This window comes from Salmo salar, chromosome ssa12, assembly GCF_905237065.1.
Source record: "Salmo salar chromosome ssa12, Ssal_v3.1, whole genome shotgun sequence".
NCBI lineage: Eukaryota > Metazoa > Chordata > Actinopteri > Salmoniformes > Salmonidae > Salmo > Salmo salar.
In genome coordinates this window covers 54,963,432-54,990,238 of record NC_059453.1, presented here as the reverse complement: position 1 = coordinate 54,990,238, position 26,807 = coordinate 54,963,432, and the positions used below count along the sequence as shown (strand labels likewise).

Sequence of the window (26,807 nt, the reverse complement as noted above, 5' to 3'; positions counted from 1 at the left end):
AAAACCGCAACCTTTCACTGAAGAGCACTGTTTGCCAGTCCTGTCTGGTCCAGCAACGGTGGGTTTGTGCCCATAGGCGACGTTGTTGCCGGTGATGTCTGGTGAGGACCTGCCTTACAACAGGCCTACAAGCCCTCAGTCCAGCCTCTCTCAGCCTATTGCGGACAGTCTGAGCACTGATGGAGGGATTGTGCGTTCCCGGTGTAACTTGGGCAGTTGTTGTTGCCATCCTGTACCTGTCCCGCAGGTGTGATGTTCGGATGTACCAATCCTGTGCAGGTGTTGTTACACGTGGTCTGCCACTGCAAGGACAATCAGCTGTCCGTCCTGTCTCCCTGTAGCTCTGTCTTAGGCGTCTCACAGTACGGACATTGCAATTTATTTCACTGGCCACATCTGCAGTCCTCATGTCTCCTTGCAGCATGCCTAAGGCACGTTCACGCAGATGAGCAGGGACCCTGGGCATCTTTCTTTTGGTGTTTTTCAGAGTCAGTAGAAAGGCCTCTTTAGTGACCTGAGTTTTCATAACTGTGACCTGAATTGCCTACCGTATGCAAGCTGTTAGTGTCTTAACGACCGTTCCACAGGTGCATGTTCATTAATTGTTTATGGTTCATTGAACAAGCATGGGCAACAGTGTTTAAACCCTTTACAATGAAGATCTGTGAAGTTATTTGTATTTTTACGAATTGTCTTTGAAAGACAGGGTCCTGAAAAAGGGACATTGCTTTTTTTGCTGAGTTTATATACTTAAGTATATAGGGATGACCAGGGATGTTCTCTTGACAAGTGCATGAATTTGACAATTTTCCTGTCCTGCTAGCCATTCAAAATGTAATGAGTACTTTTGTGTGTCAGGGAAAATGTATGGAGTAAAAAGTACATTATTTTCTTTTGGAATGTGGTGAAGTAAAAGTTAAAGTTGTCAAAAATATAAATAGTAAAGTACAGATATCCCAAAAAAATTACTTAAGTAGTACTTTAAAGTATTTTTACTTAAGTACTTTACACCACTGGGAATACACAGTGCAATTGTTACAGGAAAGCACTTGAGCTGATGTGGCCCAGCAATCTACTCATATGCAGAGAACTGGGGTCTGCTTACTGTCAAACTGTGTGTGTGCGTTCGGGTTACCCGGGCTTATCCAAAAAGCTGGCACAAGAAAAGACATTAAGGACCATGACATTGAGACCTACACCCCCCATCCCCCTGCTCATTCCCCCCACACACACTCACAAAACACATAACACACTTCATACACTCACACATTGCAACACTGTTTTGCTGCTAGCATATGGCATCCAGGCTCCTGGATTTTGAGGGTGGTATTATAACATTTGTACCAATAATTACACATTCCTGTCAGGAAGATAAATGCCGTGGTGGTGTTAAGACAATACTCCCACCCCCTTCATTATCTGTTTCTCCACCACAATCAATTCTGTATTGAGCTGATGATGCATTGGACATTAATAAGATATGATGGTGCCAGTAAAGAGGCAGGGTTTTACAGTAAGTTATTGTTCAAAGCTACAATATAAAATACTGTGGCTAAACGTTACAATGGGGATATTTACAATATTCAGTATTTACCTTCAATTTGATAGGGGAGTTGATGGCACTCTTTTACAGCAAAAACCTGGGGAATAGCTGAAGTGGAAGGGAAATGGTTAAATGATCGAACTGGAAGTAGTTTAAGGAGTTAGGTTGGAAACGTAGTCAGGACACTGCAGTGTGAACACCTCTACTCTCATGTTAATTGTCTTGGAATCTGGGTGAGGAGGGGTGCTGGGGATTATTTAAAATACTCTCACTTGGCGAAAAGGGTCAATATCAGGGGATATCTTTATCTCTATATATCTGGATATGTGACATTTTATTAGATAAAAGGAGTAGACATGCTCTAGATACACATGTTATCACGTTTCAGGTAAGACCCAAATGCAGACTGTGTTGAAGTAACAATGTTTAGTAGAGCAACAGGGGCAGGCAAACAACAGGTTAAGTCAGGCAGTTGTTGATAATCCAGAGTAGTGGGGCAAAGGTACAGGACGGACGGCAGGCAGGCTCAGGGTCAGGTCAGCCAGAGGTCGGTAATCTAACTGAGAGAAAACACTGGTTGACTTGACAAACAAGACGAACTGGCCACAGACAAACAAAGAACACAGGTATAAGTACCCAAGGGATAATGGGGAAGATGGGCGACACCTGGAGAGGGGTGGAGACAAGCACAAGGACAGGTGAAACAGATCAGGGCATGACAGTACCCCCCCCCCCCCACCCCCTCTAGGGACGCCATCTGCCGTCCTACTTGGACGCATACCTGGTTGAGCGGGGTGTCAGCATTGGAATTCAGAGATGAGGCCTGGGTCCAGGATGTCCCTCGCTGAGACCCAGCACCTCTCCTCCGGGCCATAACCCTCCCAGCCAACCAGGTACTGGAATCCCCTGCCCCGAGGTCGAACATTCAGGAGAGGTCTCACCTTGTACTCCGGTTGGCCATTGATGAGACGGGAGAGAGGGGTGGACCTGGAAACAGGATACAAAGGGCTGTGAGACATGGGTTTATATCTAGACACATGAAAAGTAGGAAGTATATGGAGGGTACGGGGCAACAGAGGATGAACAGCAGAGGGGCTAATGTTTTTGGAGCAGGGGGGAAAGGTCTCGGCTTCCAGGAGTGTAGCCGCGGGGCTATAGTGGCGTGCCAGTGCATCCAGCTTAACATCCTTGGGTACCGGTCGGTGTTATGGAAGCGAAGTTGCCCAGGCCTTACTGAAAACCTCCCGGGGGTCCTGGTATTCCGCGGGAATGGCGGAGAGGTTCGGGGCAATATACAAGCACCCAGGAAGACGTCCCGGGGCAGGCAGAGCTGATTTCAGGCAATTAGCGTGGCAGAACGGGCTCCAGCCCACGATGGCACCAGTAGACCAGTCAATCGAGGGATTGTGTCGCTAGAGCCAAGAGAATCCCAATACCACTTAACACTTATTGACCGGTAGCACCACAATACAGGCAACTCTGGGTGTGAAGTCTGCGTACGCATTCGGCTGGAGACAGCCTAGCCCTGCCGAGCTGCATCGGCTCAGGGAAGAGGTAAATCGGCAGACTTCGGAGGCTCTTGGAGGAACTCTGGTAAGCTCGGATCCTCTCGGAGGCGTAGACACTGGCGACTACCGAAGTTCATCAGATGCAAGGTGGGAACCTTGAGTGAGCAATTGGAACCGCAAATCAGACCTCTTCTCCCTCCTACGCTCCCGTGGCCGTCCATCGATCCAGATGGTCAAAGCGATGAGTGCGTCAAGATCCGTCGGCAGTTACCGGGCTGCAAGCTAGTCCTTCCTCTGATAATCCGTGCAGGAATGTGTTGAACAGCACCCTCCGCTGCTAGCGTGCGGAAATCCACCGCATAGTCTGCCACACTGAGGGAGTCCTGCGGAAGCTGGAGTAACTTCCGGGTAGCCTCTCTCCCGGACACCTGAGCCTCAAAAACCTTTCTCACCTCCGCCATGAATACCTCCAGACTGAGGCAGACGGCGGATTGTTGCTCCCATACCGCCGTGGCCCAGGCGAGTGCCCTCCTGGACATCAGCATAATAATGTATGCTATCCTCGAGCAGTCCGAGGGGAACAAAGAAGGCTGCAGCTTGAAAATGAGGGAGCACTGGGAGAGAAAGGCCCGGCAGGTTCTGGAATCTCCATCGGAGTGCTCCGGGTGAGGTAAATGGGATTCCCGGAGAACCAGGGTGACGGCGCTGCTACCAGCCGGGTTACTGAGGGGCTGGGAGGTTATCGTCGTGGTAGGGTGCCTTGTAGGCAACCCACGGAATTGGGTGCGTCCAACGCTAGGTTGTGACGTTCGGCCACAGCCTGGAACCATTCCATCAGACCGTGAAGCAACTCCTCGTGCTTACCAATGGTGGCTCCTTGGGAGGAGATGGCATTGCGGAGCTGGTCCAAATCTGCTGGGTCAGTCATGGCCAGTTCGTACTATCATGTTTCAGGTAAGACCCAAATGCAGACTGTGTTGAAGTAACAATGTTTATTACAGCAACAAGGGCAGGCAAACGACCGGTCAAGGCAGGCAGGGGTCGATAACCCAGAGTAGGGTCGAAGGTACAGGACGGCAGGCAGCCTCAGGGGCAGGCAGAGTGGTCAGGCAGGCGGGCTCAGAGTCAGGACAGGCAAGGGTGAGAAAAAGAGAGACTGGGGAAAAGCAGGAGCTAAGACAAAATGCTGGCCACAGACATAAGTACCCAATGGGGAAGATGAGCAACACCTGGAGTGGGGTGGAGACAAGCAAAACAGATTATGGCATGACCTTCATTTAACTAGGCAAGTCAGTTAAGAACAAATTCTTATTTTCAATTACAGCCTAGGAACAATTGGTTAACTGCCTTGTTCAGGGGCAGAATGACAGATTTGTACCTTGTCAGCTCGGGGATTTGAACTTGCAACCTTTCGGTTGCTAGTCCACCACTCTAACCACTAGGCTACCTTGCCACCCCAATTTTATATTTTGAGGTAGAATATTCTCCGTAATGGGACAGTTTCTACATACATACATCTAATCCGGACCTCAGAAATCTCCCTGCTGCCGTATGAGTCCAGGGAGATATCTGGGGTGAGATCCCTTCAAGACGCCCCTGATGCGCATGCACCCGCTTATATATTTTTTTACTATTTTAACTCCGGAAAAGGTATGTGTCAACATGCTGACATATCCAAGCCTTTATACTAAGGCATGAACATATCCATGTATTTTAAGAAATGTACAATTTCTGTAGTCATTACCTGATCTTTTATGGATACGTGTAAAAAAAGAATAATCATAATTTCAATAGATATACTTACGTGATATATAATATTCATCCTCGTATGTCTGATCGAAAATTGGCTAAATCCAACGACTGATCAATGTCCAGCGGCCAAATTATTTGACCTGTTCAGGAGACGAAAATCGTTGTGCTTCTTCACATGAAGGTGACATAACTGAGCATACATTTGCACCATATTCAGTAGTAGGCTACAAAGCACGGAAAAGTAAACATTGTCATATTTAATCCAAAGCACATCTCTGTTATGTCTGTTTAAAAAATGCAGCATAGCAAATCCAGAGCTACACTCAGAACACGTTTTCTGTAAAGATGCAAACGTAGGCCAATCTTTGCTAAAAAATGCATTTGATTTATTTACAGGAAAATAACAGTTGCACACTCTCAATACCCCTGCCTGCCCTGTTTGTTATGGATGATGGATGTGATCGAAATCTAATCTAATCAAATCAAATTTTATTGGTCACGTACACATGGTTAACAGATGTTATTGCGAGTGTAGCAAAATGCTTGTGCTTCTTGTTGCGACAGTGCAGCAATATCAACATGCAATCTAACAATTTCACAAAAGCTACCTAATACATGCAAATCTAACTAAAGGGATGGAATAAGAATATGTACATATAGATATATGGATGAGCAATGAGCGAGCAGCATAGGCAAGATGCAATAGATGGTATAAAATACAGTAAATACATATCGGATGAGTAATGCAAGATATGTAAACATCATTATTAAAGTGGCATTAATAAAGTGACTAGAGATCAATTTGTTAGAGTGACCAATGATTTCAAGTCTGTATGTAGGCAGCAGCCTCTCTGTGTTAGTGATGGCTGTTCAACAGTCTGATGGCCTTGAGATAGAAGCTATTTTTCAGTCTCTCGGTCCCAGTTTTGTGACCAACCACCTCTTTTCAATCTTATGTTGCAAAATTTGAAATTGTGCTTTTTACGTTGGATAAAAGTACAGACTCAGAGCTACAAAATGATATATCATACACGGCAGTTGAAAAGTAATTCTGCTTTGAGAAAATGGCCCTTGAATATTTTGGTACACCTACTGGAGAACTATTTTATGTCTATACCCATTCAGCATCATTCCTACACTCTTAAGCCTTTGCCCCCCCCCCATCTCTTTAATGATTTACATGTATAGCCATGTGCTAAACAGAGTGAGGTAGCGTAGTTCACATTTTCATGAAGTACAATAGATGACCGTAATCACCCCCAGACACATCTGGATAACTTGATCGGTCATGTAATCATCTGGCAAAGTGGAATCATTTATTTTGTAGTTAGCAAGGTAAACAATGAACCATAATCCCAAACCATACTACTAGCAATACAAAACTGATTGTCATAGCTTGCCACCATGCATGAAATGCTTTAGTATGAATCTGCATAAATCTAGCTAGCTAACATTAGGCTATAACTAGCAATGCAAATGGGTTTCTGAGATACAAATAATATTACTACACAAATCAAACACTTAGCATTAGCTAGAGAGCCATCCAGCTAAGGTTACATAGCTAGCTAACAGTATGCTTTAACTTGCAATGAAAATGACTTTCTGACAAAATTAGAAATGTATAATATCTGAAAATATAGCTAGAGTCTTACCCATATAAATGGATGAACGCTTCACGGCAGACTGGAATCCCTTTAAGTAAGACGTCCTGTGTCGTTTCCGTTTTGTTTGAACAGCTTGCTTTGCCCATTGTGTAAAGTCACTCCGGTTCACATTGACCATGTGCAATGTCATAAGAATCATCATCTTTCTTCCTCTCTGTCAGATATGCAATCAAACGTCAGAATGTTCTCCTTCTCATACTCTGCTTCCACCAGGCATTACACTGATTTCAAAACTCAGTCAACTTTTTCAGTGACAACAACACTGTTGGCCACCGTTTCTTCTGCATCACTGTTGTCAGAAGACTCTACAATGTCTGGTTCAATGAACATGCTTTTACGTAAGTCAGGGATTTCCTCATCATCTGATTAACTTTCAGAGTCAGAGAGAGTCCTCCAGAAAGTAGTCCATCACAACCTTTTCCCACTGATCTTTGTCAATAGCACCTGATAAATTCAGGGCAGGAATGTTGTTGAAAGCAATAGCAACACTTTTGCAGTTCTTCATGTCTACTATACAGTATCTTTCAAAAAGGCTGCAGTAGCAAGGATTATCTACACATGTTATAGACGGAAGCATGCTACATGGCAGACCAATCAGAACTCATCTCTCGGGAAATGTCCAGCCCATCCCGTATCTCAACCAATCATGGCTAGTGAGATGGTTCCTGTCTTTTCCTGTGGCTTGGGGTGGCAGGTAGCCTAGTGGTTAGAGCGTTGGACTTGTAACCGAAAGTTTGCAAGATCAAATCCTCGAGCTGGCAAGGTAAAAATCTATCGTTCTCCCCCTGAACAAGGCAGTTAACCCACTGTTCCTAGGCTGTCATTGAAAATAATAATTTGTTCTTAGCTGACTTGCCTAGTTAAATAAAGGTAAAATAAAAACCAACTAGGCTCGTAATTTAACAATTGTATTCATTTTTACAGATGGCACACACATTTGTTATTAAGGCACATGAAAGTTCACATGTTCCAGAAGGCATTTCCCCCCCAAAAAAGACATACAGTACAAATTAAATTAAGTAAATAAACGTTCAAATGCCTCTCCTGTGAAGTAGTGACGTGCGACATATGCCTAGCTTCCTATTTTTACATCTGATCAACACTGCTGCCCTCAATGGCCACACAGTTCATCGCCAACTAACAAGTGAGATGATTACTGCACAAGTTTGTTTTAAATTGCACATGCAGTTCACGTACAAATCACGTACATTATGCAATTATATTGACAATATATCACCCAACTCCCCACTCCCTCATCATCCTCTCCACTTCTTCATCCTCCCTACTCCCTCTCCAAACAGTATGTTGCGAAATATGTCTTGTTCCGTTATTATATTGGCAAGGTATGTTCAATACAACATTACAAGTAACATAATAACTGAAGCGCTCCACAACGAATCCACAAGGGGGCAGAGCTATGCAGGACAAATTAATACACAGGCCAATGCAATGGTCATGATAAGGCCAAGGCAGCTGGTCATGGCTAGAAGGAATCCAGCTTTAGTCAAATTAACATCAGATTTGACTTTCCGTAGCAGGTTAGGAGAACTTACGCAGCATGTTAGGAGAATGAACGTAGCAGGTTAGGATAATGAGGTTAAGGTTAGGAATAGGGTTAGGGTTAACTTAAATGCAAATTCTACTTTGACGTTAATTTGACAAAGCTGCATTCCTTCGAGCCATGACAAGGGCAACTTCAAAGGATACATAAACTAATATTTCTTTGACACCATTAGCATTAGCATTGTTTTACAGAACTAATGGAAAAATGTAACACCATAAGCACAATTGAGTATAACACCATAAATATTATGAAATCAGTACCTCAAGGAATACACACAGAATACAATATGCTCCATACATAAATATGGTGTGCTACAGTATAAATACACTACATGACCAAAATGATGTGGACACCTGCTCGTCGAAAATCTCATTGCAAGATCATGGGCATTAATACAGAGTTGGTCCCTCCTTTGCTGCTATAACAGCCTCCACTCTTCTGGGAAGGCTTTCCAGTAAATGCTGGAACATTGCTGCGAGGACTTGCTTCCATTTATCCACAAGAGCATTAGTGAGGTCGGGCACTGATGTTGGGCAATTAGGCCTGGCTTGCAGTCAGGGTTCCAATTCATCCCAAAGGTGTTCGATGGGGTTGATATCAGGGCTCTGTGCAGGCTTGTCAAGTTCTTCCACACTGATCTTGACAAACCATTTCTGTATGGACCCCGCTTTGTGCACGGGGACATTGTCATGCTGAAACAGGAAAGGGCCTTCCTCAAACTGTTGACACAAAGATGGAAGCACAGAATCATCTAAAATGTCATTGTATGCTGTAGCGTTAAGATTTCCCTTCACTGGAACTAAGGGGCCTAGCCTGAACCATGAAAAACAGCCCCAGATCATTATAACTCCTCCACCAAACTTTACAGTTGGCACTATGCATTGGGGCAGGTAGCGTTCTCCTGGCATCTGCCAAACCCAGATTCATCTGTCGGACTGCCAAATGGTGAAGCTTGATTCATCACTCCAGAGAACATGTTTCCACTGCTCCAGAGTCCAATGGCAACGAGCTTTACACCACTCCAGCCGACGCTTGGCATTGCGCATGGTGATCTTAGGCTTGTGTACAGCTGTTCGGCCATGGAAACCCATTTAATGAATCTCCCAACGAACAGTTCTTGTGCTGACGTTGCTTCCAGAGGCAGTTTTGAACTCAGTAGTGATTGTTGCATCCGAGTGCAAATGATTTGTACGCGCTTCAGCACTCGGCGGTCCCGTTCTGTGAGCTTGTGTGGCCTACCACTTAATTGAAGGCAGAAGTCGGGAGGTTGAAGTCGCCAAGTACAAAAAGTGATGAGCCATCATCAGCAAATTATCTGATCAAGGTATCAAGCTCATTGAGAAACTCTCTAAGGGCAGCTGGTGGGCGATATATGACAACAACATTAAGCTTGAGTGGACAAGTGACAGTGACCGCATGGAATTCAAATGAGGAGATGGACGGGTGAATGAGGGAGAAAAAGGAAATCTCCACTTAGGATAAATGAGCAGCGCTGTGCCATCATCAATATGACCGGATGCTCTACAACTATAAGGGAATACTTAGTCAGATTAAGAGAGAGCAGCTGGAGTATATGATTTCTGTATATGTTTTTGTTTTTGTGACTTTTTCTGTGCATCAGAGCTTCCAGTTTGTTTGTGTCTGCATCATGTGCATGGGCATATTTATGTCCGGATGCTATTAAAAATGAATCCCACATTAGCTTTGCTAACCTTGCTTATGCAAATAATCATGCTCTGCTCCCAATTACTGTACTTCCAAAGCCTACTGGACCAGAGAAAATGACGGGAGGGGGAGAATGTGAGATATAGGAAAAGAGAAAGATGGAGGGAGTAAGAGAATGTGATTGAGGAAGAAAGAGGTCAAGATCATGCGCAATAGAGATAGAAAGAGAGATGGGGCTATATAGAGAGATAGAGACAGAGGGGGAAGCTGGAGGAAGGAAAATAAACCGAGAGGAACAGAGGGCAGGATTAGAGGTGAGTAAAATAGATAGATAGAAAGAGAGAGAAAAGGGGAGGAGATAGTACAATTCATCCCTCCTGCTTGTCAGTGGATCAATATCTAGCAGGGTGGGCAGAGCAGAGCAGGACTTGGCGAGGCAGGGAGAGGCAGAGCATGCCTTTATAGAGACATCAATAACTGGATCACTGAACACACAACACAGGGCTCAGCAGGAGCAGAGAAGGAGCAGAGGAAAGGAGAGAAGTCTTAGTCATTCTCCCTCTTTTCCTCCTCCCCTCTCTCTCTCTCTCTTTCTCTCTTTATTCCCTCTCCTCTTCACTCTAAAAGCATTTGAGTATCAAGGGTCATTTTTGACACTCCAACCTCAACCAGGCGGTCTCAAAGATAATGTGTTTACATGTGTTATTAACGTTGAGTGTATAAGTCACTGAATCTATCTCTCTGTGTCTGTCTCTCTGTGTAGGTGCTGTGATTTGGAGATGAATGGGAATGTAGGAGGTGGAGGACCTGTGAGTTCACCCAGCGACATTAACTGCAACTCCAACAGCACCACCATGGTATCAGACCTATCCTCCCCAGAGTCTCAGACCCAGTCCCAGCCCTTCACACCACGGGTCAGTACACACACACACACGTACACGCAAGCATGCACGCAGGCAAGCACACCCTCACACACATACACACACCTCACGACACCGTTACACCTCACTACACCATACACCACACCACATCATGGTTTTATGACAGATTCAGTGATGCAGAGAGGTCCATTTTGTTCTCTCATCTTCCCTCTCCCCCTCTCTCCTTCCCTCGTTTCTTCTCCAGGCATCTCGTACTCCAAAGAAAGCTGCTATGTTTGGGAAGCGTTCTAACTCCATGAGGAGGAACCCTAAAGCTGTAGTAGCTAAGCAGGGCTGGCTATACAAACAGGTAATTCAGCTCTATACACTATTCTGCATCAGCATGATGCACTTTCCTTTATGCCTAGTGGTTTTAAGGGTTTTAGGCTCGGTTTCTGTATAAGAACTTTGTGGTCAACTGCTGATGTAAAAAGGGCTCTATAAATAAATGTGAGTCAAATGCCCCATAATACCCCAGAAATATCTCATAACTAGGACCAGATATACTCTTCTTCCAGTATTGCCATTCTTCTATACATTTTTCAGTTCAAAATGTCCTCGTCTCTCCCATTTGTTTTGATCCAGTATGTCTCAGACACTTACTTTGTTTTGGTCCAGTGTTGCTTTCCCTTTTCTCTTCCTTTTTCAGTTCAATATTCCTCGTCTCTCCCATTTGTTTTGATCCAGTATGTCTCAGACGGTTACTTTGTTTTGGTCCAGTGTTGCTTTCCCTCTCACGTTGTTTAGGTCTCATTGAATTTGTCTTCCTATCTACTACATAGCGCGGTATTTCTCACACTGTTTAAGTCCAGTTTTTGTGTCCCCCCTGAAGTTATTTGGTCCAGTCTAAACGGTTGTGTCTACTCTCTGGAGTCCCAACCATTTCACTGTGTGTTTTTAGTCCCCTTGTCAGTGTCTCCCTTTAGGCCAATCAAACCCATCTCAATATGTGTTATTCTCTCTGTCTCCCTGTAGGCCAGCAGTGGAGTGAAACAGTGGAACAAGAGATGGTTTGTCCTGACTGACCGATGCCTGTTCTACTACAAAGGTAGGTTACTGTCATGGTATTGCCTTCTTTCTTTAAGTTCTCTTTTCTTTTTTTGATAACTCATCGCCACCCTTCATTGGAGGACATCTTTATAATTCCGCTTTATTCTACTGCATTTCATTGAATGCTTTAATCAGAAAGGGTTTACCTTCATTCTTGACACACTGTTTCTCTTCTCTTGTCTTCTCTTGTGTTTGTGTGGTAGTGTGCTCTGTTGTTTTGTCAGCAGGTAGAATTCACAGTAACTGACAGATCCGGTTGTTCAACCATATGTTGGCTACGTCCCAATATACTCCATCTTGTTTTCAGACAGACAGTTTTTTTTGTGTGGACGAGATTGGTCAACCTTGTCCAACAATATCTGCTATGCAGATAGGCATCCACATATACAGTTGAAGTCAGAAGTTTACATACACCTTAGCCAAATAAATTTAAACTCAGTTTTTCACAATTCCTGACATTTATTCCTAGTAAAAATTCCCTATCATAGGTCAGTTAGGATCACCACTTTATTTTAAGAATGTGAACTGTCAGAATAATAGTAGAGAGAATGATTTATTTCAGCTTTATTTCTTTCATCACATTCCCAGTGGGTCAGAAGTTTACATACAGTAAAATAGTTTTCGGTAGTATTGCCTCTAAATTGTTTAACTTGGGTCAAATGTTTCGGGTAGCCTTCCACAAGCTTCCCACAATAAGTTTTGGCCCATTCCTCCTAACAGAGCTGGTGTAACTGAGTCAGGTTTGTAGGGCTCCTTGCTCGCACACGCTTTTTCAGTTCTGCCCACACATTTTCTATAGGATTGAGTTCAGGGCTTTGTGATGGCCACTATAGTACCTTGACTTTGTTGTCCTTAAGACATTTTGCCACAACTTTGAAAGTGTGCTTGGTGTCATTGTCCATTTGGAAGACCCATTTGCGACCAAGCTTTAACTTCCTGACTGATGTCTTGAGATGTTGCTTCAATATATCCACATAATTTTCCTGCCTCATGATGCCTATTATTTTGTGAAGTGCACCAAGTCCCTCCTGCAGCAAAGCACCCCCACAACATGATGCTGCCACCCCCGTGCTTCATGGTTGGGATGGTGTTCTTCGGCTTGCAAGCCTCCCCCTTTTTCCTCCAAACATAACGATGGTCATTATGGCCAAACAGTTCTATTTTTGTTTCATCAGACCAGAGGACATTTCTCCAAAAAGTACAATCTTTGTCCCCATGTGCAGTTGCAAACCGTAGTCTGGCATTTTTATGGTGGTTTTGGAGCAGTGGCTTCTTCCTTGCTGAGCGGCCTTTCAGGTTATGTCGATATAGGACTCGTTTAACTGTGGATATAGATACTTTGGTACCTGTTTCCTCCAGCATCTTCACAAGGTCCTTTGCTAGTGTTCTGGGATTGATTTGCACTTTTTGCACCAAAGTAAGTTCATCTCTAGGAGACAGAACGCGTCTCCTTCCTGAGCGGTATGATGGCTGCGTGGTCCCATGCTGTTTACACTTGCGTATTATTGATTGTTCGATGAACGTGGTACCTTCAGTCGTTTGGAAATTGCTCCCAAGGATGAACCAGACTTGTAGAGGTCTACAATTTCTTTTCTGAGGTCTTGGCTGATTTCTTTTGATTTTACCATGATGTCATGCAAAGAGGCACTGAGTTTGAAGGTAGGCCTTGAAATACATCCACAGGTACACCTCCAAATGGCTCAATTGATGTAAATTAGCCTATCAGAAGCTTCTAAAGCCATGACATCATTTTCTGGAATTTTCAAAGCTGTTTATAGGCACAGTCATCTTAGTGTATGTAAACTTCTGACCCACTGGAATTGTGACACAGTGAATTATAAGTGAAATAATCTGTCTGTAAACAATTGTTGGAAAAATTACTTGTGTCATGCACAAAGTAGATGTCCTAACTGACTTACCAAAACGATAACAAGAAATTTGTGGAGTGGTTGAAAAACGAGTTTTAATGACTCCAACCTAAGTGTATTTAAACTTCCAACTTCAACTCTACATACATGGGGTTGTCTTAACAAAATATTTACAGTCATATTTTACAGTATGTATACATTTTCTATGTAACCTTTTTTTGATCCAGGAAGTTCCACAGAGCCATGGGTAGCGTCTCAGCTGGCATTATATTCCCTATATAGAGCCCCTTTTAAACAGAGCCCTTCGTGGGTAGAATCTGTTTTTCATTGGAAACCTGGCTAAGACACCTCACTACACCTGCTACCTCTGTCTCTCTCTCAGAGTCCTTCTCTGGGGATTTGTTTGGTTGTATCTGCTTTGGAAACTGGAAAGCTTTGTTCCCTCCTTGGCTTGATTGTACTGTCATAGGCTGTTGTCACATTTAAAACGGTGACATTGTTTGTGTTTTTTTAGCTACAGTACATGATGTCATGTCAGTGTGTTCTGTTGGCAGAGTGGAGGGCTGTGGGTCTGGTGCACGTCACCACTATGCCAGGAGGACTGTTGACTTGGTCAAGGTGCTTTAATTAATACCACACAGTGTCTCTACTCTCCTCCATGCCAAGTCCCCGAGTCTTTGTGGTCTTCATCTGTCATCCTCTGAGCCACAGCCAGGAGTGGAGAATAAACAATGTGGCATTTGAATATGTCACATGGCTTGAGGTATCTTCTTAGAGTTTGATGTACGAGCTACAGTAAGTGTGTGTGGGTTTATGTGTGGCTCTGTGTACATATAGAAGTGTGAGAGGGTCATTGTGGTATGTGGTGAGAAATGTTTTACAAAAGACTTGAGTAAGTCGGGCTATGTCAACAGTCTACAGAGATTGATATTCGACACACGCACACACACACGCACACACGCACATACGTGTGCATACATGCACGTGCACCCATACACACACACACACGCACACACTCCTTATACAGCACAGTCTCTCCATCAGGGCAGCGTTGAAGGTGACTCACATTGACTGCACACTACTCTAGAAGACGGAATTCTGAGAGTGTCGAGGTTGTCTCTGCCTCTTAATGTGACAGATGTTCAGTCTGTCATTCCCGCTGGTCCACCTGCAGCCCTCTGCTACCCATACAACCCACGGCCAGGGAGAATGATGACTTACAAGATGAGGAAGGAAGAAGAAGATAATTGTCTTTCCCCCCCTTCCCCTCTCTTTCTCTCTCTCTACTCTCTGTCCCTGACCTTCAGGTCCTGTCTGCCATGTATGAAGGGAAAGGGGATACCTAGTCAGTTGCACAACCGAACGCATGGAATTGAAATGTGTCTTCAGTATTTAACCCAACCCATCTGATAGCAGAATAGACAACAGTAATTCTCCAGTACCAAAAAGTGTCATGACATTCAGTGACATTCACTCTTGTAGCCTGAATTAACAGATGCAGCTTGCTGACAAATGGAACTTTTTTGTCAAAAGAAAAGTTGGGACACCTGAAAAGGGGCTGAAATATGGAACGCAAATACAGCGGTGTCTGTCCTGAGCTCATCGAGCTATTTCAAGTTCGGTAGCGGGATGGACCCAGTTGATAATGTTGCAAGTTCACTAGCGGGCTGGATCCAGTCAATACAATGTTGCAAATTTGCTGGCGAAAGATCAAGACAGACAGATAGAAAGGCAGACTGGCAGAGTAGAGAGATTAACGCGATTGAAAGACCCTGAACTAACTGTCACTGGTTTAAACCTTGAGAGGCGGGGGTGCTTGTTTAATTTGGAATAAGCTTTTATTTTAATATTTACCACTGTAGAAGTACAAAATAGCATTTTAAACAAATTAATGGTTAATTAGAGACCCCCCCCCCAAAGTTTGACTTTTGTTGCATTTGTCTCATTTGGGGGGGAGGGGGGCTAATGAAAAATCAGCTGTGTGTGTGTGTGTGTGTGTGTGTGTGTGTGTGTGTGTGTGTGTGTGTGTGTGTGTGTGTGTGTGTTACCCTTGTTTCTAGGAAATCATGCACACAATGTATAATTTGACCAAATATTTAGGAACAGGTCATCATTTCATGGAGTATATGAAGGAAGAAACCACATAGAAAAAGTGATAAGCAAGTTAGGTAAAAATAAAACGATTTTCACCGAGTCAAATGAATTTATTGAGATAGAGGTTTTATGATGCTTGTATCTAAACCGAAGTTGATCATTTTAAGATTGTTTTGTACTTGTACACCAATTGGGGTCTCTATAAGCTTCAGTATGAGGTCCTAAACCAAGCATGAAAGTGCATCCTTATAGCTGTGTGGGCTAATATAGTCAAAATGTGTTTGCCTTGGGGTAAGTTGAGCACATCGTTGAGCCAATGGCAAGTTGAGCAAATTGAAGTGTTTTCTTCCCATTCGTAATGCAAGGCATTATCGCTAGCATATGAGGTAACAACAGGGTCTGGCCTATTTTATAAGTATTAAGAAAAGTACAAATTGTTTGTTAGGTGTTAAGCCTGTGTTAAAAGATGCTTAAAATGCTTAAAAGACAGAAAGCGATTGTGATTGTGTTTTAAAAAGGTAGTGGTATTATTTCATTCAGTACAAAAATTTGTGAGCAGCTTAACTTACCCTGTCCCGTGGCTCAGCTTACCCCACACCTGGGGTAAACTGTGCCAAGAGACCACTTTTTTTGGACAAGCTATGTTTTCAAAACTGTAATGTTTACATGAATTCTGATTATTTCCAGGGATACACAACATCCTGAAATATACACTAAGTGTACAAAACATTAGGAACAGCTTCCTAATATTGAGTTGTTTCCCCTTTTGCCCTCAGAACAGCCTCAATATGCCGGGGTATGGACTACAAGGTGTCTAAAGCATTCCACAGGGATGTTGGCCCATGTTGACTCCAACGCTTTCCACAGTTGTGTCAAGTTGGCTGGATGTCCTTTGGGTGATGGACCATTCTTGATACACACCTGTGTCAAGATCTGCAGAATTGCAGTTCTTGACACACTCAAATCGTTGCGTCTGGCACCTACTACCATACCCCGTTCAAAGGCACTTAAATATTTTGTCTTGAATTGCACAAGTACACAATCCATGTCTCAATTTTCTCAATGCTTAAAAGATCTTCTTTAACCTGTTTCCTCCACTTCATCTACACTGATTGAAGGTAACATCAATAAGGGCTCATAGCTTTATCCTGGATTCACCGGGTCAGTCTGTCATGGAAAGAACAGGTGTTCCTAATGTTTTGTATACTCAGTGTATGTACGTATCTTTGTTAGAAATAATATTATATTTCCCTTAACGGAGTGATGCTGAATGTAAAAAATGGCTCAACTTACCCTACTCTACCCTATTGAAACCACTCAAACACACATCTTCCTAGTCCTGAGAGAGAGTGAACTCCAGGTTCTTTGGGTTAAAAGTGATTTTGTTGGTGAATCTACCAGTATTCTGTGAGCTACAGGATGCAACTAGGGGTTTTGCAACTATTGCTCCTTTTATAAAACACTCCACTCCATTCCCTATCCCGTATACAGAGATGCAAATCCAACCTGAATAAGGACGTATTCAAAGCAAAGCAGAGAAATGAAATGATAAGAATAGAACCGAACAATCAGAAAACGCCCCCACGGGAATTGGAGCTTAGCAGCTTCTAAGAATCTTTCATATTGAAATGTTCTGGTTGTTCTGTGATTCAATAGCTCAGTGTGAAGTGACGGCCAAATTCACGTTGAGCAATATTCACAAACTGGCCCCAGAGCCCCGCTTGCTTTTCTATAATTTCTTCATTTCCTTTTCTTTCCTTTTCTTCCCCATTTCTCTCCTTCTGGTCACAGTGATCCCTCTCTCTGGATTTCACACACGTCTGATGGGATGTTTTCGTCTCCCTCCCTTTTCTCCCAGCTGTGTCGTGGAAAAAAGAGAGGGAGGAAGGGAGCATGTCTGACTGTGCGATTTACTGCCACGATCACCATGCCAGCAAGGAGAGAGGGGCAAAAAGATGCTAAGATCTTTTGTTGTTGGGACTTGGGGGTGACATTGTCAAAGCATGTCAGCTGTCCTGGCCAGGGGAGGTGGAGTAGTTGCTCTATACAAGGAGATTAGGAGTGTGTATAGAAGTCCCCAGTCCTCAGCCAGGGATTCGAACAAGCAACTTTGCAGCTACAGTTCTGCAGCTCTAACTTCTAGCCTACATACCACCCCCATCTCCAAAGGATCATAAAACATCCCAAATATCCAATTCCCAACAGAGCAAAATACCTGACTGCCTAATGCTGTATGTACATTCAGGGACTTGATGTCACAAGTTACCAATGTCCTAGCTGACCCTGAGTGTACAGTAAATATAGAGGAATTCTTAGCTAAATAGAGTGTTTGTGCGTTACTTCACTAATTGGCATCTTCAGAAGCGTTGAGATGCTGTTGTTTTGGGATGCTAATATATAGCTGTTAGGGAGCTGATTAACTCTGATCCTGTGTCTTAACACTCCCACACACCCACCCACCTACCCACCCCCCCACCTACCCACCCCCACACACGCATACGCACACACACACACACACACACACACACACCAACCGCCACACACGCGAGCGCACGCACGCACACACACACACACACACACACACACACACACACACACACACACACACACACACACACACACACACACACACACACACACACACACACACACACACACACACACACAAAGGTGAGGGAGTCTGTGTGGTGTCAAACAAGAGTCAGACTGCACTAAAATGAGTCAGAATGAGGTGACATTTCACAGTCATTGTAGGCAACTTGCTTCGTCAAAAGTGTTTGTGCTAGCAGGTGTGTCTTCAGAAGTGTGTGTTTTCAGAGGTGTGTTTGCTGTGTGTTTTGCCTCTCCTAGCGTCTCTGTGTCTCTGGATGGGCACGGTGTTTGTTGGTGAACACTGAGAAGCTCTGCCACAGGTTTCACAATCACAACTCTGTTTCTTCTCACCAGTCTTCTCCTTAGGAATATCTTGAGACGACTTTGAAAGGCTGTTTGGCAACAAATCACATTGTTTCTTATTACATCCGTTATTAATGTGTGACTATGTTTGTATGATGCAGTATATTTAATACAACTTGATAGCCTATATATGATATTTCAGTTGTAGGGTAGAACTGTTTGAGAATGAACAGATTTTTGCAATGAAATACAGAACTTGTGAGGTCAAGTTTGAATTTGTTTGAGAGAAAGAGGAGTGGCTATTTACCTGTCTGTGAGTTGCAGAAAACCCTGCTCTCTGATTGGTGGAGAGAGGGCAGGTACAGTTAGCTGAAGGCCAGTATTCAGGATTCCAGCAACACTGAGTCACATGGGCTGATTGCTATCACTCACACACACACACACACACACACACACACACACACACACACACACACACACACACACACACACACACACACACACACACACACACACACACACAGCAAATAGTACTGTATGATTGCACAAACACAGCTCCCCCTCCCCCATCCCTCCTCCCTCTCTTTCTCTATTTCGCTCTCTCTCAAACACACGTGTGCTCCGCAACAGAGGAAGGCTCTTACATCTACGCAGTACAGCTCTGCTTAGAGAGATAGAGTGAGAGAGGGATCAGCCGAGAGAGAGAGAGAACGAGAGAGGGATCAGCCGAGAGAGAGAGAGCAAGAGAGCCAGGCAGAGCGAGAGAGAGGGAGCGAGAGAGAGGGAGCGAGAGAGAGAGGGAACGAGGGAGAGAGAGATAAGGAGGGCAGCAGCTACTACTGTGGACTCCCTGTCAGCCTCATCGCCAGTCCTCGAAATTGTCATCATCTGCTCCATTATTTAATCAGCACAAGTACCGCTCTCGCACTCCTCTTTCTTCCCCAGCGCTCCGCTCATTTAAAAAAAAAAATATCTGACCGCCGTTGGATTTTACGCGAGTGTGTGTGTGTGTGTGTGAGAGTGTGTCACTTATCACTGGACTTCTGGACCAAAATTGATATTTCCCCTACAGTGAGACGTGGGTGTTGTTCCAGGGATGTTCAATGGTAGTGCTCACTAAGCCAGCTACAGCTGCAGCTACCACTAGAGGAGTTTGCAAACTGCGACACCAGACTGTGCGTTTACTATTCACCCCTCTTTACTTACTGTAGGTGTGGACTCTTTCTGTTATAATAGATCTCTCTCGCGTTTTTTCAAAGATTTTTTTGTTGATTTTGATCCCAATCTTTATTCTTTCTCTCTTTTTTTCCCTCTTCCTCCTACCCAGACGAGAAGGAGGAAGGAGTGTTGGGAAGTCTTCCTCTGCTCAGCTTTCGGATCGGAGAAGTGCAGGTGTTGGATAACATCAGCCGCAAGCACGCCTTTAAGGTCAGTACCCTCTAGGGCTAAGTATGATGATGATGACGATGATGATGATGACAATGATGGTGACTATGATGACAATGACGATGAAGCAATGTTATGATGATGAAGCAATATTTTTTGGGGACTTCTAGAGTTTCCAAGAGGTGGGGGATAACATTTGGGGCAGGTGGTCAGTGAGGCGAGAGGGAGAATGACCTTTAGGAAAGTGAATATTGGGTGGTTTGAGAGGATACAGTAGCTAAACAAGTACAATGAGTACTGAGTGTACAAAACATTAGGAACACGACATAGCTTATTAATGTCACCTGTTAAATCCACTCCACTCAGTTTAGATAAAAGTGAAGAAAACATGTTGAAGAAGGATTTTTTTTGCCTTGAGACAGTTGAGACATTGATTGTGTACGTATGCCATTCAGAGGGTGAATGGGCAAGACAACATATCTAAGTGCCTTTGAACGGGGTATGGTAGTAGGTGCCAGGCGCACCGGTTTGAGTGTGTCAAGAACTGCAATGTTGCTGGGTTTTTTACGCTCAACATTTTCCCGTGTTTATCAAGAATGGTCCACCACCCAAAGGACATCCAGCCAACTTGACACAACTGTGGGAAGCATTGGAGTCAACATGGGCCAGCATCCCTGTGGAAAGCTTTTGACACCATGTAGAGTCCATGCCCCGAAGAATTGAGGCTGTTCTGAGGGCAAAAGGGATGCTACTCAATATTAGGAAGCTGTTCCTAACATTATGTACACTCAGTCTATATGATGGTCACCCTGGACAAGAGAGCAGAAGTGATATTGGGGCCATTGAAATACTCTATCATGGATTCGGGGTGATGTTTTTCGGGGGGGGGGGGTTAGATGCTGGGGGGGGACATGTGATCGCCACTCATACAACCCAGTGACAAGCAGTGACATTAGGGGACAATGGGGATAGTGGGGAATAAGCAGAGATGTCTGGCAGCTTGTCAAAACCAAACGCCTATATTTACTGTGTGTTTGTGTGTGTGCACGCCCGTGTGTACATGCACATGCGTGTGTGTGTGATTAGAGAGAGAGTGTGACTGTGTGTTTGCTCACACTGTACTTTGCACCGAAGTGCTCATGAATAAACAGAATGGTGAAAGAGAGGGAGACAAACACAAACAGCATGAGAGAGAGAGAGAGAGAGAGAGGGAGACAGAGTGAAGGAGAGAAGGAGAGAAAGAGAAAGGGAAGGAGAGAGAGTGTCCTGTCACAGTGTATTCCTCTCTGGTCTTCCAGGCAGTAGCTGAGGGATGGTCAGGAGAGAACAGTCTTACATAAACCCCTACCTAGCACCACGTCACAATATCAGCATGATATATAATATCAAGTTCATTCATATGATTTATTTAACACATCCAATGCATATTAATCACCATCTCAGAATTTGGCGCTGCAGTACCAGCTAAAGCTATTTCCCAACATAGTCCCTGTCAGTATGTCACAAATCAACAAATCCTCTCTAGTACCATAAACGAAAAGGATTCCAGATTTATCGCCATAAAAGCGCAATCACCGTCAAGCTAGAACGCATCTTCGGATTTACAAACAAACTGTCTGTTTCAGAAAAGGTGATGCAATACCGTTTTGCAATATTCCACAATTAGTCAAATCTCTTCTTGAAATATTTGGATTACCTGGTCTCATTTGTGTTTGGTGGTTAAGACAATGTATGGGTTGTACAGTACGTGTATTGCAGTGTTTCCTTGTTGATAGCATTGCTGTATGCCATTGGTTGTTGCCCCAGCGTCTCTGTGTTTCGGTGTTGATACGAGACCTGTTGTGACAGCCGCGGTGACATGGCATTTGCCTGACAGTTCTACGAAGCAGTAGACTATGTACTGTATACCAGCAGCTAGAGGGTTCAGCCCGTTACACTAGCTCCTCTGTAGACTTTCATATGTCTATGTGCATGGTTTTAAAGGCAAATAGAGTAGAAGAAGAAACAGGCAAAACAAAGAAATGTACCTTTTCACAAGTGATTTCCAAATATCTCTAACGGTCGCCCCAGCATGAGTTGCTTTATGCACGTGATGTCAGAATGCACCCACTGTTCCTAAATGGGGTTGTTACGCAACAGAAAAAGTTAAACACCAGTAAATGTTTCTATGACATGTGTCCAAAAGCCGTTCAGAGACAGTACAGGGGAAACATAATGTTCTTACTTACTGACACAGTATTCTAGGTAGCCTATTCAGCTGTGTTGTTATGGTAGTGGTGGTGGTGGTGCTGGCCAGTAAAAGGTCATTAGTCTCCTCCCCTCCGTGCTGTTATCCTGCTGCCTGGTGTTGATTGTACAGGGAGGAGGTGTGAGCCTGAGACAGTATGAGTCATGAGGATGGAGCAGAGCAGCCAGAGGTTTCCAGAGACCTTTAGTCTTCCAGGTATTTACGGTGTGGACTGGAACTGGAAGTGATGCGTAGGTCTACAAAATGCTGTTTGTGGTTATGGTGTTATCACACTGAAGTTTCAGGATCTGGCGATCCCGGTTGAAACAATGGCAACCAAGTACATGTTTTTTTTTTTTTTGATGTTGAAGACCTTCTTGTGCTTTATTGTTTCGTTGTGGTTCGCATTGTAATGTTTCAGGGAAGTGACTCTCATTATTAGCTAGGTATTCAGGGTTAGATAGTAGACAGTACGGGGGGTTATTAATATACTGTATGGCACAATGTTTTAGTATAGGAGAGTGTGAGGCCAGGTATGCAGGTCTAAGTGTTGTGTAGGAGACAGACAGACAGTACAGGTATGTCATGGTGTTTGCGTGTTCTCAGTACTAATACAGGGTGGTGATCTGGTCTGATTTTGTTCTGGCTGTTGTTAGCGGAGGGAGGCGAGATTTTGTTTCTGGGCCGGCCCCTCTCGTCTTGTCTGGTGGGGCCCCTCTGGGCTGAGGAGGGGAGGAGACGGGACAGGATGGAAGTCGAGTTTGAGCACGCTCCTGGAGCCTCGGGCTGGGATTCCTGTAGAATTCCTTATTTATGACACCTGTCATTTCAAAAAGAGATCAATGAGAGAGAGGTAGGGTGCGGGGGAGAGGGGGGAGGGGAGTGGAGACTCTAAACTACATTTTCAGCTTTGATTATAAGATTACGTTTCAGAGGTGGACTGCTTTGACTTTACTTTTCACTACCGACACACTTTCTTTTTCATGAAGGCATGAATGCTTCATTAAATGCTTAATGGAAATTGTGTAAGCTCTAACACTTTGGATATGAGCCAGGACTGCCAGGACTGTTGTTTTGCTGTGAGCCCCAAACCGAGAGAGCAGCCTGGGTCTGTTGTTCCAACTTGACCGTACCTGCAGGTTCACTAAGTACAAGCTGAGGTAACAGAAACAGAGGTGTAGTTGGAACCTGGAATAGACCTTATTTATGATCGGAGTCACCCAGCCATTACAATACTATCTACAGTATCTTGGTTCATCCCTATCTGACCACACTTGGTTCAACCCTGCATGGTTTAGACTTGTAAAAGGCTATCATGTCTAACAGACACCTCTCAGCTCACAGCATTTTTCAAAGCAGCCTTTTCCCTCCCATGAATTGAAGTAAATTATTAAACGAGAACACTTGGCCGGGGTGTCGTGTGGTGCGGTGTGTGTGTACGGTGTGTATGACTGGTTAACTAGTGTCTTAAGACTGAGTTACAGCTAGATGTGTATTTGTGTGTGCGTGTGTGTGGTTTTTCTTGAGCTTCTTATGTGAAGGTTGTATAATATACAGTACTTGCTCTATCTTGTTGCCACCAGTGAGGCTGCATTGCGTTCTCGTGTGTGTGGTGAGTGTGTGTGTGTATGGGAGTGTGTGTGTGTGTGTGTGTGTGTGTGAGACCATACGTGCACACCCCCACTAGTTATTCAACGCCATGGTGAGAGTAAATCTCATGGTCCATACCACCTTCACTCAGAGGGGTGTCACCTGAGTGTGAGATATTCCCATGTCAAATATTCTCACAGATGATGCATTCTGCCGTGAAAGTGCTTACGTGTCTATGTGTTATGGGAGGGAGAGAGAGAGACACAATCTCTCAGTCAATCTCTTATAATATTTACAATGCCTTCAGAAAGTATTTACATCTTTTTAACATTTCCACATTTTGTTGTGTTACAGCCTGAATTTAAAATGGATTAAATTGCGTTTTTGTGTCACTGATCTACACAGAATATCCCATAATGTCTTAGTGGAATTTTGTTGGTTGAATTTTTTACAAATTAATACAAAAATGTCAAGCTGAAATGTCTTGATGTCAATAAGTATTCAACCCCTTTGTTATGGCAAGCCTAAATAAGTTCGTAAGTAAAAATGTGCTGATCAATTCACATAATAAGTTGCATAGACTCATTAAGTATTCAATAATAGTGGTTAGCATGATTTTTGACTGACTACCCCATCTCTGTACCCCACACGTTTGGGGTAAATCCAATACAACACATCACTGAATACCACTCTTCATATTTTCAAGCATGGAGGTGGCTGCATCATATTATGGGTATGCTTGTCATCGGCAAGGACTAGGGAGTTTCTTAGGATACAAAGAAACGGAATACAGCTATACGCAAAGGCACAATTTTAGAGGAAAACCTGGTTCAGTCTGCTTTCCAACAGATACTGGGAAACAAATTCACCTTTCAGCAGGACAATAGCCTAAAACACAAGGCAAACTCTACACTGGAGTTCCTTACCAAGATGACATTAAATGCTCCTTAGTGGCCAAGTCACCGTTTTGACTTAAATTGGCTTGAGAATCAATGGCAAGACTTGAAAATGGCTGTCTAGCAATGATCAACAATCAACTTGACAGAGCTTGTAGAATTTTGAAAAGAATAATGGGGAAAAATTGTACAATCCAGGTTTGCAAAGCACTTAGAGACTTACCCAGAAATACTCACAGCTGTAATAGCTGCCAAAGGTGCGTCTACAAAGTATTGACTCAGGGGTATGAATACTTATGTAAATGAGATATTTCTGTATTTAATTTTTAATAAATTATATGTATATTCCCCTTTCTCTAATCACTATTATTTATTTGTGACTTTTATTGTTGATTTTGTTATCTCAGTGGCCTTGTCATTTTACTAAAGCTAGAGAGAGAGAGAGAGAGAGAGAGAGAGAGAGAGAGAGAGAGAGAGAGAGAGAGAGAGAGAGAGAGAGAGAGAGAGAGAGAGAGAGAGAGAGAGAGAGAGAGAGAGAGAGAGAGAGAGAGAGAGAGAGAGAGAGAGAGAGAGAGAGAGAGAGAGAGAGATGTGTCGAAGTGAGGTCTATTATGCTTACCTTGTCAAAGTGATCAGATCAAGATACAGTAGAGGCTATCTGGTGTAGCTGTATCAGCTGCTGTCATGTGCAACATCCCTATTGTATTAGCTGCTGTTTCATTGGGTTCAGTCAGCCATGGCCATGGAATGAGAACACTGATAGAATATTGATGAAGGGGTCTTACATAAGCTTAGTGCAGCAGCACTGTATCAGTCTGATGGTTCTCTCTCTGCTACTCTGTTAAAACTACCCCGCCTCTGAGATACAGACCATAATCAAACCAGGGAGAACAACGTGTTTGTTTGTGTGTGTGTGTCTGTAGTGTGCCCAGATCCATATACGTACACAAACAACTAGGTGTCGTGTCTTTGGCTATGCCGCATTAAGTGATATGACATGCTAATTTATAAAATGATTTCTCTGTAATTAATATTACCTGATTAAGCTAATCATGTAAATGTAATTAACTAGAAAGTCGGGGCACCACGGAAGAATGTTTATAGAGCCGTTATCTTCCGAATAAACTCTTAAAATACTTTGTAATATTTTACATCGATAGCAGTCAATATTAACCCTTTTTTTATTTTCAGTCCCATAATGAAAGTTGTAAATTCTTGGTTATCTTCACGAACCCTGGCTAAAAAGTTGAATCAGCAATACAAAATTGGGTTTAATTATTTATTTACTAAATACCTAACTAATCACACAGAATTACAAATACACAGAATACAATGATGTCATACAGAAAACGTCCTGGTGGACGGAACCTGTATGAAAGCTGGTTACACAAAGGAAAGGGGGTTGGGCTTGAATGAAAGAGCGGGAAGATTTAGGAACACAGAAACAGCAGCTATGCTATCGTAAATACATTATCTTATGCATTCTAAATTACCGCCCATTTGGAAAAGGAAAATGCAATAAATATTTACTCTGAGCTGCGCTTCGGTAGATTGGTCGTAGATGCTGGCCGGGTTGGCCAACAGACCTGCCTGTCCTCGCAAGAATGTCTCTGGTGGTAAATTGGATACGTGGTGGTATCTTCGTCCGTCTGTTAGACTGGATCCGTCGTCCATCCTTTCCTAGCCCACGTTACAGCGGCCGCTGCTAACTCAACGGCTAGGAAGTAGCACTTCTGTAGTGAATAAGCTCAAAGTTCATACCAGTTCATACCAGAGCTCACGCCGAGGTTGGCTTAGTTCTGTACTTGACATGTGTGTCCTTCTAACGTAGAGGCTGCAGACCTCCCGTCCTTTTCGTCAAAGGCTTATATAGTGGAGAGGGGGAGGGAGGTGTTTCATCATTTATAACCCCTGTCTCTTCACAGGGTTGGGCCACTGATCAAGCAGGCCACTTTCCTTATGAAAACCCAATTCTCTCATTTGGAAGCTAAAATTACATTTAATCTCCTAACAAACTATTTCAATATCAAACATTTCAATTGCATAACAATTCCATGTTACTCTGATAACTAGAGGGCGTATACTTTCTCAGGTACAGTTTATGTCGTCCTGTCATCAATCATAATGTCTCAGATGACAACTGAAATGAAATCCATACTCATTACGTTATCAAGCATATTTCCAA

General features: G+C 43.6%; 1 protein-coding gene across 1 annotated transcript in view; it reads left to right on the top strand.

The window, feature by feature from the left end:
* Positions 1 to 26,807, top strand: part of plekha6 (pleckstrin homology domain containing, family A member 6) — a 92,436-nt gene that overhangs the window by 5,674 nt on the left and 59,955 nt on the right. Inside the window, 4 exon segments of the mRNA XM_014131804.2 lie at positions 10,460 to 10,610; positions 10,822 to 10,926; positions 11,592 to 11,664; positions 19,851 to 19,951. Coding sequence (XP_013987279.1) covers positions 10,460 to 10,610; positions 10,822 to 10,926; positions 11,592 to 11,664; positions 19,851 to 19,951 — 430 coding nt within the window.